General features: G+C 34.9%; 1 protein-coding gene across 3 annotated transcripts in view; it reads left to right on the forward strand.

The window, feature by feature from the left end:
- The window catches only part of hdac11 (histone deacetylase 11), a 46,799-nt gene that overhangs the window by 10,030 nt on the left and 21,961 nt on the right, over window positions 1–14,808 (forward strand). For all 3 annotated transcript variants that reach the window (XM_048173720.1, XM_048173721.1, XM_048173722.1), the window contains 3 exons: window positions 2,713–2,755; window positions 5,172–5,248; window positions 7,476–7,538. In XM_048173720.1, the coding sequence (XP_048029677.1) occupies window positions 2,713–2,755; window positions 5,172–5,248; window positions 7,476–7,538 (183 nt within the window). The remainder of the gene's footprint in view (window positions 1–2,712; window positions 2,756–5,171; window positions 5,249–7,475; window positions 7,539–14,808) is intronic.

The following is a 14,808-nucleotide window of genomic DNA, read 5'->3' on the forward strand; positions in this document are numbered from 1 at the left end:
GCTTAGGGAGTGAAATGAAACACATGTAGATTTGTCAGTTTGTAGCAAAAGTCTGAACAACAGTTTACACATACATACACACATATACACTGTACACACACACACAACACACACACACACATATATATTTATATATATATTCAGAAATCATTCTAATATGGTGTTTTGCTGCTCAAGAAACATTTCTTATTATTATCAATGTTTTTTTTTCAGGATTCCTTGATGAATAGAACGCTCAAAAGAACAGTATTTATCTGAAATACAAAGCTTTTTCAACATTATACACAAATTTTGGGTCAGTAAGTATTTTTATTTATTTATTTATTTTTTAAGAAATTAAAGAAATTAATACTTTCATTCAGCAAAGATGCATTAAATCGATCAAAAGTGACAGTAAAGACATTTTATAATGTTACAAAAGAGTATATTTCAAATAAATACTGTTCTTTTGAACTTTCTATTCATCAAAGAATCCTGAAAAAAAAAAAATTACACAATAAATGTTTCAAATCAGCATAGAATGATTTCTGAAGGATCATGTGACACGGTACTGTTGAATGGTAGTGTATATACACACACACATGCTGTTCACCTGAATAAATGACTTTTTTATATAATGTCATTTATTAAAATTAATGTCATTAATGTCATTTATTAATTTAAATTGCAATAATATTTCACAACATTACTGTTTTTACTGTGTTTTGATCAACTTAATGTGGTCTTGGTGAAAAAAAAAAAAATAAAAACCCTGTAATTATTCCAAACTTTTATCCAGTTTTGTGTGTATACAGTATGTTTATGTACATATAGTAGCTGGTCTACTGGCACAAAAATCCATCTTTTATTGAGGCTTGTATAGACTTTTTCCATGTTGCGTTTTCTGTTTCATTGAGAGCACTGGTTGATTTGAATAAAATTAATCATGAGTAAATTTATATGCACTCTGGTCCTTGAATTGATTGAAATGATTGCAGACTCAAACTTTTGATGCAGTTTTACTGATGGATCTCCTATCAGTAGAAACCCCAAAGAGAGGGAGAGCAAGAGAAAGTTAAAAAGGAAAGATAGAGCTGAGTTGAGCTTAGCTGTGCCTCCCAGGAACAGCTCAGGGCTCCAGGCTCACTGATAACCTTCTCCTTATGCAAAGCCATGCACTGGCTGCAGCCAGGGGATTGAGCTCAAGAGCAGTGTGTGTGTGTGTGTGTGTGTGTGTGTGTGTGTGTTCGTTCGTGCATGTGTGGAGCTCTCTTAGTTTGGCTCTCTACTTCACGAGTGACTGAAAGTAGCTTTAAATGCACTCAGAGGAGAGTCTCACGAGTGTATTGGTTGTATATCAATTCTAGATGCAGTTAAACTGGTCTAAAATTATCATTAGTCATTATCTCAGAGTGTGTCCGTAATAGATGGACAACACCAATCAGAAATAATATTGCATAGTTGAAATAATATTGCTTGTTTTCATAAATGCTTGTCTTTAAAAAGGTCGCACCAGGAAAAGTTTAAGAATTGCTGTCAAAAGTCAAATTGAAATGGCTTTAATTATACAGTGCTTTAAGTTTGTGTATTGTTTGTCATTGCATTTTATATGTTCTGTTAAAATATATAAAGTATTTTTATTCAGTAAGAATGTATTTATTTTTTGTAAGAAATGAATACTTCCAGAAATAGTATCATGGTTTCCACAAAAATATCAAGCAGCAATAATTGTAATAATATTTCACAGTAGTTCTGTCTTTACTATATTTTTATCAAATAAATGCATCCTTGGTGAGCAGAAGAGACTTCTTTCTAAATATTAAAAACACTTTACCGACCCCAAACTTTTGACTGGTAGTTTGTGTGTATATATAAATATCTTGTAAAAGAAATTAAAAACCATTTGTGGAAAATGCCCCTCAAAATAAACTAATAGAGGCAATACCACTCTTGAAGCCACTGCAGATACTAAGTCCTCTACCAAGTACTCAGATCTTCCAAAGGCTCATGGAGGCAATTAGATTACTTGTGACAAGAAGAAATGATAAAAGAAAACGCGATCTGGTCTCATTTTGAAAGACGAGTGAAAAGCTGATTATTATTTCAACAAGGCAGCATCAAGTTTTCTTTTTATTGCAAACCTCATTGGAATGCACCACTCTTGGAAGATGGTCTTATCTGTGATAGACAAATGGATAACACTCGCTGAGATGGAAATGCCATTTTAAAGCCATTTCCTGTTATTCCACTGCCATTAAATATGTACGATATATTGGATTTTCCCTATGTTAATGTGAGATAATAACAGAAATAAAGTAAAACTAAGAAAGAAGACACATAAGTGAATAAGGGAAAGAATATATGAGGAAACCATTAACAACCGAAATAAATGTCTAAAATGAGTGTTTAAATATTCGAAATATGCAGGCTTTGTAAAAAGCTACACTAAACCCCTCTTAAGCCATTAGTAGACTATATATGCACAGAACTTCTGTGTGAAGTTGAAAGGATTTGTAATCAGAGATGAAAGAAGTTCAGATAATGTTGTATCCTCCCTCAGCTTTAGCGCCAAGTTACTCTGCTTTTGATTTATCTGGCACATGAACAGATTTCTGTTTTTCTGTTAATTTATTGATGACTGGAAAGGGGGAAAATTCTAGCTTGAAAATGAGACCATGAAAGTAAAGTGTTCTCTCTCTCTCTCTCTCTCTTTTTTTTTTTTTTTATACCTAGGCTGGAAAGCTGGCAATGGATCGAGGATGGGCAATAAATGTGGGTGAGTTCTCTTACTAATGTTCCCAATCATCACTCGAAAAATAACTGCAGTGAGAATTAGTGCATCTTACTATAGCTGATGGATTTTCTGTGTGCTCCCTGCATATTTGATTCCATCTCAGACATACTGTTGATTATTTAAAGTAATGATTAATATTGCCTAGTCACAACAAGTTCCATGTCATCCAAGATGCTCATGTTTTTCTTTCTTCAGTTGAAAAGAAATGAAGGTTTTTGAGGAAAACATTCCAGGATTTTTCTCCATGTAGTGGACTTCAGTGGGGTTCACTGGATTGAAAGTCCAAATTGCAGTTTCAAAGCAGCTTCAAAGCTCTCTACGTGATCCCAGATGAGGAATAAGGGTCTTATCTAGCGAAACGATTGGTCATTTTCTAAAAAAATAAATAAAACATTATATACTTTTTAACCACAAATGCTCGTCTTGCACTGCTCTGCGATCAGCCACGCGTTATATTAGAAAGGTCACACGTGACGTAGGCGGAAGTACCACGGTAGGCTGAAAAACTCCATCTCATTTTCTCCTCCAACTTCAAAATCATCCGATATCCGATGTTTTACCTTTTTTTGTAAAGGACGCCCTTGGGTTGGGTTAAACTTTGCACGTTCCCTTTGTAGAAACTGGATCAGTACTACGCGTGACCTTTGTAACGTGAATATGTCATGCATGGCAGATTGCAGAGCTAGTGCAAGATGAGCATTTGTGGTTAAAAAGTATATAAATGTTTTTTTTTTTTTTTTTTTTAGAAAATGACCGATCGTTTCGCTAGACCCTTATTCCTCCTCTGGGATCATGTAGAGCCCTTTGAAGCTGCACTGAAACTGCAATGTGGACCTTCCACCCGGTGAACCCCACTGAAGTCCAATATATGGAGAAAAATCCTGGAATGTTTTTCTCAAAGTCTTTTTGGACTTAAAGGTGATAAAGAGGATCTTTTCGACGACTGAGAAACCAAAGACTGTTACTGAGTTTTTGAAATGAGCGCATGCGTAAGAACAACCCCCCTCCTTCACAGCTCATTTTAAGGGAACGCCTTCCAAAACTCGTGCACGAGTATTGGAACACGAGTGTTTACCACCGGCATTCGCTCTGTCGTGTTAGTGGATTCATTATGTCGGACTCACTGCAGGTAACTCGTAATCTGCAGTTGTTATTCCTGTCTCCTGACAAAAACATTGCATGCGGCGCCTGTAGAGTGTGGAAAGTTACTGGAGCGCGCAGCCGCGCACGTCTCTCACAAGGAACGTAATGGCAGTGATTGACAAGCCAGAGGGCCAATCGTTTACGCGATGATCGCGTAAATGATTGGCTGATGTTTTTAAGGCCCTACCTCGTGCACAGATGATGTATATTAATATTATTCCTTTCAGTGCACCTAATAAATAGTCTTTTATCAGTTAGTGAAGATAGTTTCAAGTAATATTGCAAAAATGTATAAAACAAAACATCCTGTTTAGCACCTTTAAGAGAGAAAGACACGAACATCCTGGATGTCATTCGGTAAATTATCAGAACATTTTCATTCAGAAGTGAACTAATCCTTCTAAGTTACAATGTCCTATTTTACATATATTTTATATTTATTAAAATTGCATATAGATGAGAAATACTAAATTAAACATGGAAAAATACTAAATTAAAAAAATAATAAAATAAAAATTCCAAATTAAAAATGTAACAATTACATAAAATAATAATAATAGTAATAATAATAATAATAATTTAAATAGCCATGTTGTGTACCATTGGTCCTGGACTTGTAATATGTGTTTGAGTTGGTTTAAAGAAATTAATTGAAAGGGAACATCTCTTTAATATTAAGATGTAACAGGGCTGTCCTTTTTGGTAACTTCATTCAAAAATCCCCCAATTATGGCTATGTATCGATGTATTCACTATTCTGTTCTCATCCTCATTTCTGAAGAAAGTGGGTGGGAAAGTGTAGCTCCTGCTAGCTCAGCCATTTCCCTCATGCTGTTGAGAAACAGAGCTGCTCTTTGCCTTTGCATTGCTAAACATTATTAGACAATGGACGACTGTTAATTTAAATGCGTGCGCTGTTCCTCGAAGGGTGTTGCACAGTAATTGAAAGGTGTGAATCAGCAAGCGGGGTCGTGTGAATAAGCAATAAATGCTAATCAGCAACCGGCCCGCTCCCGTAGAGGAGCTTCCGGAGTGCATAGTCGTTTAATGAGGCTAAATGTGGCGGGTCATGGAAGGACAAATCGGATCTGTTGCCTGAATGTATAAATATGATCCTAATTAAAAGGTAGTTTCTCAATCATCCACATTCTGAGGGAATATCCAAATGGAAATCTTCTGTTGGTACTGGAAAACAGGCGCCAATTTTTATACAACATTCACTAAGTTTAAAGGCCCTTTTCTGCTTCTCTTGCAGGAGGAGGCTTCCACCACTGCTCTAGTGACAAAGGCGGAGGTTTCTGTGCCTATGCTGACATCACACTTGCAATCCAGGTGAAATGTTACTAGAGATCGCTAATGTATAATATGAAACATTCTCAGTATTTTGACTTGTTGCTTACTGAATTTTTATTTCCAATGAGCAATGCCAATAAATAATATTGCTGAAGTTGAATGAATAGTTATTTTACTCAGTTCTTTTTATTAAAAATGATTATTCTTATACTTCTAATGTACAATCAATTTTTACGTTGGAATTTAGCACTTTTGAGTAGTGGATTTCCTATCATGTTCAGTATAGTCGCTGTTTGGTCATTTTAAAAAGTAATGTAGTTTTACTCTAATAAATAATTCAGGGGACCTGTTACACAACTTAAATAAATGGTTGCAAGTTAAAAATTCTAATTTATTGTTTTAATTAAAACTTTTAAGTTGCAAACATTATTTTGTAGAATTCTGTTGACATAATAATGTTGATCACAACATCAACTTAAAGGGTTAGTTCACCCAAAAATGAAAATTATGTCATTAATGACTCACCCTCATGTCGTTCCAAACCCGTAAGACCTCCGTTCATCTTCGGAACACAGTTTAAGATATTTTAGATTTAGTCCGAGAGCTTTCTGTCCCTCCATTGAAAGTGTATGTACGGTATACTGTCCATGTCCAGAAAGGTAATAAAAACATCATCAAAGTAGTCCATGTGACATCAGTGGGTTAGTCAAAAGTTTTTGAAGCATCGAAAATACATTTTGGTCCAAAAATAACAAAAACTACGACTTTATTCAGCATTGTATTCTCTTCCGGAATCCTTTCCATTGAATTGATTCCATTGAATCCTTTCATCTGTCGGCGTTCCTAATGCACTTTTACGTCGTTGTTTTTGGCAATTAGGACATCCGCGACATGCACACTTACGCACCATTTTAAAAAAATATAGCAATACCAAAATACAAACAATGTAGAATAGCTTGAATACAGCGTGCGTCTCCGTCAGACTGTAAACGAAGCTCGGGCACACCGGATAACACGTCAGCAGCGTCTTACGTAAGCAGCGTCACTGCGGAGTCATGAACCCGGATTGACAACAGACCCGGAAGAGAATACAATGCTGAATAAAGTCATAGTTTTTGTTATTTTTGGACCAAAATGTATTTTCGATGCTTCAAAAACTTCAAACTAACCCACTGATGTCCCATGGACTACTTTGATGATGTTTTTATTACCTTTCTGGACATGGACAGTCTACCGTACAAACACTTTCAATGGAGGGACAGAAAGCTCTCGGACTCGGTTCCAAAGATGAACAGAGGTCTTACGGGTTTGGAACGACATGAGGGTGAGTCATTAATGACATAATTTTCATTTTTGGGTGAACTAACCCTTTAATGAAATTAGGCAGTGGATTTCTACTTCCCAACATGCTTTGCATAGGACTGCATAAGGAGAAAAAAGATTGAAATTAAGTGTTAATTTATTTGTTTTTAGTGAAGGAAAAGACCTGTTAGTGTTTAATGTTGTTATGTTTGACATTTAAAAGAGCTTTTGTAATGTTGAAGTATTTGTGGTTACCATTGTGCTGAAGAGTAGATAAATGAGGGTAAACACTACACTGACTCTGTAAGCAATGACTGTGCTAATGCCAGTGACAAGTAATATCTTACTTGTTCATTAAATATACATGTTAAATAAGTTATGTTAGCATGTGCTATGATAGATGTTGATTTGAACTGAAATATATTTTGAGATTAATTGGTTCCAGGACTACAAGTCTGGTAGGAGCAACATAATTTTTTTGAGTAATCAACTTAAAAATTTGTGTTTATGCTACAAATTAAGTTCCTCTAACTCAGTGTAGCTTGTTGGTTGAACATAAATTCCCTCAAAGTTGTCAAAACTCAAAATAATTGATGCAAAGTGTTGTGTTAATTTATTTTGTTGTTGAGCCAACCCATTATTTTTTAGAGTGGAATAGAGATAAGATGATTACTTACATAAACATGTCATTAAACGTTTTTACTTTGGAAATGCATGTAGCATTGCTCCCTCTCAAACAGCCCAGCCTTGGAGTTTATCCTTTCATTAAAAAATCCTGCACAGACTCATGGGTACGAATTCATGTACCATCTTTTTACTGAAACTCATTCATTGATTTCCTTTTTTTTTAACATTCATTCCACTTTAAGGCTGTTACTATGTCATGAGATCCACAAACCTCTTTGCAATTTGTTCCTCTGTCAGGCACAACCTAACTTCCTCCCTTGTGTGTTTCCCTCTGCAGTTTCTCTTTGAGAGGGTGGAGGGAGTTGCCAGGGCCACCATCATCGATCTAGACGCTCATCAGGTGAGCAGTCCTTTTCCAACTCCACTCTGTCAGTCAATGGAATTGACGCTGTGGACGAGATAATACCCCCTTTTGGAGGTGAAATCAATAATTCTGCACTCCGATTACTAATATGCAACAGCTTTGACTCTTCTGCTGCTGAAACTTGCTTTCTTCTGTTGACATGGCTCTGTTAGTGTTGGCTGTTGAGTGTGCCATTAAGATGATTGCCATGGAAATTGCTACTCCATGACAATGCTACTTTTTGGGGCTGTCAAGTGTGTTATGTTATGATACATGCTCTTATAGTGTGTAGTGAGGTGCTAGCTTTTTCTGTAGTTCTTTTACCAACTTATAAGTGCATTAAATAGTCAGATCATACATTTTTTATCATTTTTCCCCCCTGCGGTCCACTTAAAGGTTTCTTTCCCCAAAGTTTTACAGACATAGTGTAAATGTAACTGTTTTTTTCTGTCTTTAAGAAGTCTTTGCAAGTTCTATATTTGTATTTGTACTCTGAATAGAATTTGGGATCAGTGGGATTTCTTTATTTTAACAAAAAAGTGAATACTTTTATTCATTAATAATGCATAAATTGTTTCAAAGTAACAGTAAAGACTTTTACATTGTTACAAACAACTTCCTTTTCAAATAAATGATGTTCTTTGGAACTTTCATCAAAAAATCCTGAAAATTATGGTTTTCAACATTGATAATAATAAGAAATGTTTCTTGACACTGGAGACTGAAGAAAGAATAATAATATTAAAATAGTAAAGAGTTATTTAATGTTATTTTGATAATATTTCAGAATATTACTGTTTTTACTGTATTTTTGATCAAATAAATGCAGACTTGAGCATTCTCAAGAGACTTCTTTCAAAAGCAATCAAAATGGGGAGATTTTCAGTAATAATAGAAGAATAGTATAAGTTGTTACAGTTCTGACATTTACAGAATCTTTACTTACTAATCAATATCAGTGTCTTTTATTTCAAAAGATCAAAGAATATTTAATCTAGCAAGATATGGCCCCTTTAGAGATCAGGTATAAATACTGTAAGAAGCCACTCTGTTGGTCTTTGCAGCAGTAAAATATGTCATATCCAATGCAGCGCTGAGATGGTAAATTATCCCGATCTTTAATAAAATATGACCGTTCTTTAATCATTCTCACTATATTACGGGTTTTATGATCTTTAACTGGGAGTGTAGACTGCATATTGAAATAAGCCATATGTCAATCACTGTTTTATCCTTAACCTCATGATATTTACTTGGTCACAAGTGTATTTATAGGCTGACATACAACTGAATTAACATAAAAGGAATTAAGCACTTGTGAGATTGTATGTTCACTGTGAACTAGCTTCTCTCCATGGACAATGGGGACAGTGAAGGTGAGCAGAAAATATTTAGTTTGACGTTGTGTTTACCCAAGTGAGAAAGAGAGCTGGATCAAACGAAAGAGACAAGGGCTTGATGAGATAACAGAATGAAAAAGAGAGCGACCTCACAACCAAAGACTCTGAGGTAGAGTTGAATTAAGCAGCGGAGCTCTAAATGGGCAATCGGCTACAAAGAGTTTAAGATGAAGGCTGTCACGCTCATCGCTTCTGAGAAAGCCATTATTCTTTATATTGTCAGGTTTTTGGTGATTTTACGATGGGTTTCTTAGTTTTCAAGATAATTTGAATGAAAAGTAAGCAAACATATGTCACCTACCTAGTAAATGTATACTAAGAAAATGTAAAAAATAAAAAAAAATGTTTTGAACCCATAATTTTTCAACTCGATCTTCCACTGAAATGACAGACTTCTCTTTGGTGACTTTGGTCTCCATTCATTTAGTCTGCTTAAACTTTGCCCCTTGCTTATAATCGACGAGCAAGCTTTTATTTAGATCTGTCTCCATCCAATCAATAACCCATGGATAGAACCAAGTCCCCACCATACATTTTTTTATTTGTTAAAGGGTTAGTTCACCCAAAAATGAAAATTATGTAATTTATTACTCACCCTCATGTTGTTCTACACCAGCAAGACCTTCGTTCATCTTCAGAACACAAATTAAGATATTTTTGATAAAATCCGTTGGCTTAGTGAGGCCTCTGTTGCCAGCAAGTTCATTTACACTTTCAGTGCCTAGAAAGGTAGCCTACTAAAAACATATTTAAAACAGTTCATGTGAGTATAGTCGTTCTACCTTAATATTATTAAGTGACGAATCAGTGGTTCAGAGCACCAAAGACACATTATTTACCACAGATGTAAACCAACGAGCGCCTCTGTTGTGTAATTGCACTTCTCCGTGTGAGAATGCTGTCCCGACAAAGCCTTTTTCCTGCTCTGCTTCATTATAAAATGTATATAGTCTCTCTCGACACGCTGACAACAGGTCGCTTACTACACAGCGCTGGGAAACCAGAGACAGACCGAGAGAGACAAAGAGCGCGCGTTTGAATTTGCCGCAGTATTAATATGAATGTAGTATATAATTTAACAGCTGGAAAGACGGCTACATTTATAAAGTGTTTGCGTGTGTCTCGACAGTTACAAATAAAGCCACAATAATCTCATGGAGCGAACTTGTCAATCATTATTTTGATGGATGACGCAAAGAAAACTCTGACCAATAAGAGGACAGTTTTACTCGCATGTGACTTGCCTAAACGCATTTTGGTACGCTTTGAAATGTTGCCATGTGAAAGCGAACCGAACCAAGAAGAAAATGCAACATTGTAACAAATTTAGTCCCTGTTTCGGAACAAAACAAGCGATCCATAGGTGTGAAAACACCCTTATTCAGGCGGTCTTGGAGCGTTTTTTTGGTGCAGGTCCGTGTTTTCAATTGCTCTGTTCACATATGCCTAAATGAACCGAGCCAAGGGAGAAAACGCACCAGGGGCCAGTTGTATAAACTTAAGTCACTATATTAAGACTGTGTCTTAAGAATTAGGTTGACCAACTTGCAGTTAACCAAGGGGTAATCAATGTTATTTTTCCAATTCAAATGACACCAATCTACCTTTTTATGTAACGGACTTGAAAAAATTAGGACCACTCTTCAAGAAAAACATCAGTGTCTTAACTTTTAAGACTAGTCTAAGTGGTTTATGCAACCGGCCCCAGGTTCCGAAACAAACGCTCAGGTGTGAAAGCACCCCAAGATGATATTTGGCTATTTTGAGACTGTCACCCACTTTGCAGATTAACAAAAGTTTGTGTTAGTTGCAAATCTGTCAAATGATAATGCACAATTGTTTTTGTTTTTATATATATATATATATATATATATATATATATATATATATATATATATATATATATATATATATATATATATATATAATTAAATTGTATATCACATACACTACTGTTTAAAAGTTTGGGGAAGGTAAGTTTGTTTTATGATTTTAAAAATAAAAAATACAGTAAAAACAGTAATATTGTGTAATATTACAATTATTTCATATTAAATAACTTTTCTATTTTAATATATTTTAAAATGTAATTTACTGCTTTGATGACCAACCTGAATTTTCAGCATTATTACTCCAGTCTTCAGTGTCACATGATCTTTTAGAAATCATTCTAATATGCTGATTTGGTGCTCAACAAACATTTAGTATTATTGTCAATGTTGAAAACAGTTTGTGGAAACTGTTATATAATGTTTTCAGGATTCTTTGATGAATAGAAAGTTCAGAAGAACAGCATTTATTTGAAATAGAAATATTTTGTATAAATGTCTTTACTGTCACTTTTGATCAATTTGATGAATCCTTGCTAAATACTGTCACAGGTGTAGCTTTGTAAATTTAACGCACGTGATGCAGAGAATAAATACAAACTGCTTTTAAGAAACCAGGAGAATACTCAGAAGAATCAACATAGCAAACATAAATCAAAGACAATAACTGACCGTGAACTGAACAACACAGGGAGTATAAATTCACAACTAAACAAGACTAGTGTTGGTGAAAGTTACTTTTAAAAGTAATGCATTACATTAATGCGTTGCTCCCTAAAAAAGTAACTAATTGCATTACTTAGTTACATTTTATGAGAAGTAATGCGTTACATTACTTTCGCGTTATGCCTAAATGAATCTGCAGTGGTCAGGTGGTACAGCGGTCATGTGGTACAAGTAGGAGCTCTCAGAAAACTCCTATCCTACAAGCTCTAATTATGAGGACTTGAATAATTTTTTTGTAAACTATACTAACAGGAAACACAGGCACATGAACAAAAACACAATGAAACTCAGTGTGACCCTGACAAATAAAAGTATGATTTTCTTTAAAAAAAACAAAAAAACAATCAGTCTAAACTTAAACTTCTAGAGTACATATTTATTATTTCGGGCACCCATATCAGCGTGTCATATCCTTCCCTCCTTAATTAGTGTAAATCAACATGTTTCCCTCTAATTTGCAGTTTATAGCACTCTCCTTCCTAATGAGTCACCTCCCCTGCTAATTAGCCCAGCCTATTAATTAAGTTCTCATGGACCCAGGAGCTGTTGTTTTTGATAATTTTGGTGCTACAGTAGCACAAAAAACTGCTATAAGCATTTTTAAGTGTGGCTTGATTGTAATTATGGTCTTTTGCTCATCGACTAAGCCAACAAGATCAGATCAATACCATTGCCGGGTGAATAATTCATGGAGGGCCACAAGCAGAACAAAGGTGGGAATCTTCATGTTGGCATATAAATGGACCTGAAAGCGCTGTCTCAGCTGGGTTTAAAGGCTGTGAAAATATCGAGAGGGGAGAAATTGCCGTTAAAGCTCCAATTAAAGGCTTAAAATTATGACACGTAATGGCAGATGCTGGTCTCTGAAGGTGACATCAGTTGCATATATGGATTCATTAGTGTGTGCTATAATAACCAGGATTATCTGCACAATGAGACGACAAATTGTTAGTCCCCTGTATGATGGCATATTAAGAATCAAAGTACTTAAAGTAGTTGTTAGCATCGCTGGAATGTTATATACCCAGCAATGAATTAAAGCAATAATTCTTATTGTTTAATGAAATATTGCAGTATTAAAAATTATTTATCTGTGCACATTACCCTGCTTCTTACAGCAGCATCTCTTCCCTTCTCTGATGATGTTTACTGGCACGAGTGCGGGACAACCTGTTGCTCACATGTGATCACAGCAATAGCAAACCACAATCGTCCAATCAATTCCTGATGGATAAAATCAGGTCCCGCCCACATTTTTCCCTGTTTGACAAGCTAGCAATTTCGGTTTCATGCTGACTTTAAGACAGGCTGATACAGCAGTCATATTAGACTTATACTGACACCTAGTGGTGTGGATTTACTGTAGCATCACTTGAGAGCAAAAATTTTCGCTAATAACGTCATTGCAGAAATTCACTATTTGCAGTCAGCTATTATTAATTTGCTCCACAAGAAAATGTGTCCGATAACAGGAGGGTTACGGAGATCAAATGAGTATTCAGCCGGTCACGTGATTCAAACCAGCTGCCCTGATGAGGCAACCTGCTTCATGTAAAATAAAACCACTTTTATTAGGCTACTATATATATATTTTTTTTTTTCAGAAGTACTATTCATATTCTTTGTGTAAACTTTTTAATGAGAACAAAAATTTTACACAACAAAAGCAAAGGTGAACACACTTCAACATAAAATTCCAAACACAAAACAAATGATGTAGTAATGTTATGTAATATAATTTTTTACTATTATTTTTAAATATATTAAATGAGCTTTTAGTTTTAATTTTAATTTAAGTTCTAGAAATTGTATATATTATATCTATTTTTTCTTGTATATATATATATATATATATATATATATAAAATTTCTATATATCATTTACAGTATATATATTTCAGATTTTCAGATTTAGTTTGAGTAATTTTAGTTCTTGAAACTAATTTTATTTCAGTTAGTTGCCAAAATTACATTTCCAAATTTCATTTAAGTTTCATGTAATATTTATATATTTTTGTTTTTATTTCATCTTTATTTCAAGGTAATAATAATAATAATCTCAGCATCTGTTAGCATCTCTCTGGCTTTAGTGTTTATGATAATTCACATTGTCATCACATATTCAAACAGCATCCTCCATCATCCCATTGACTGCCTGTAGCAAGACAGAAAATCTACATGAAAACAATGAAATGGTCCATCTGACAGTTCCAGCATGTGCCTGTATTAGCAAACAAGCCTTTGGGTGTTCCAGTTCCAGCTGATTGCAGACTTGGTCTCAGATGCAGAAAACTGTACCTTCTTCCATCCTCTGCTCTCATGATAGTGTTGACGCATTAGATAATATTACCATTTCATAACAGTTCACCTCTACTAGAGACCATCAGTGGAACTTAAGGGCTGCTGCATGTTTAGTAATCACTCCTGTATATATTATTAATGTAAGCTGCCTGTTAGATTTCAGAGGACCAAACTTGAAATTGCTACATTGATATCTTTTTGCCAGCAGCAAGGTTTTGCTGCTTGAGCGCACAGATGGTGCAGACAGGAGAATGTGAATGTGTCCCTAACGCGTGGTTCATAGTCTCGTAATTGGCTAACGGTCTGAGCAGAGAGACAGGGCTGTTTTGGAATAAGAGGTTGTAGTCGTACACATGAGTTGTGTGCCTTGCAGCAGTTTTAAATTAAAAGTGACAATAGCCAGACGCTGTACTTGACAGATGAGGAGGATGGAATAAAGAGGGATGGAAATGTTTTGTCTTCAGAACAGAACTCAACACTTACTGTAGCATCTGAAGAAATCTCTCGCTGTCAAAATGAGGTTGCGCTCACACTGGACACATGTAATAGACTGCAGTTTTGAGATCTTTGAGGGTTGACACAATGTGGGTGAATAGTGTTGTAAAATATATATTTTTGCAATTTTTTTTAAACTTTTGTTGATGGAGATGGTAATGAGAGGGCAGGAATTTAGGGGCAGACTAAAATACGCTGGAATACACCACAAACATAATTATTTTATTTTTCTTTAATTTTGTGGTGTTTTCATCATATACAGTAAAAAAGATTTAATATTGTTTTTACTATTATTATTTGTGAACCTGGACCACAAAAGTCATAAGTCGCACGGGTATATTTGTAGCAATAGCCAACAATACATTGTATGGGTCAAAAAAATTATCAATTTTTTTTTTTTTTTTTTTTTTTATGCCAAAAATCATTAGGATATTAAGTAATCATGTTCCATGAAGATATTTTGTAAATTTCCTACTGTAAATATATCAAAAATGTTTTTGTGAGTGGATATGCATT

Source organism: Megalobrama amblycephala, linkage group LG21, assembly GCF_018812025.1.
Source record: "Megalobrama amblycephala isolate DHTTF-2021 linkage group LG21, ASM1881202v1, whole genome shotgun sequence".
Lineage (NCBI taxonomy): Eukaryota > Metazoa > Chordata > Actinopteri > Cypriniformes > Xenocyprididae > Megalobrama > Megalobrama amblycephala.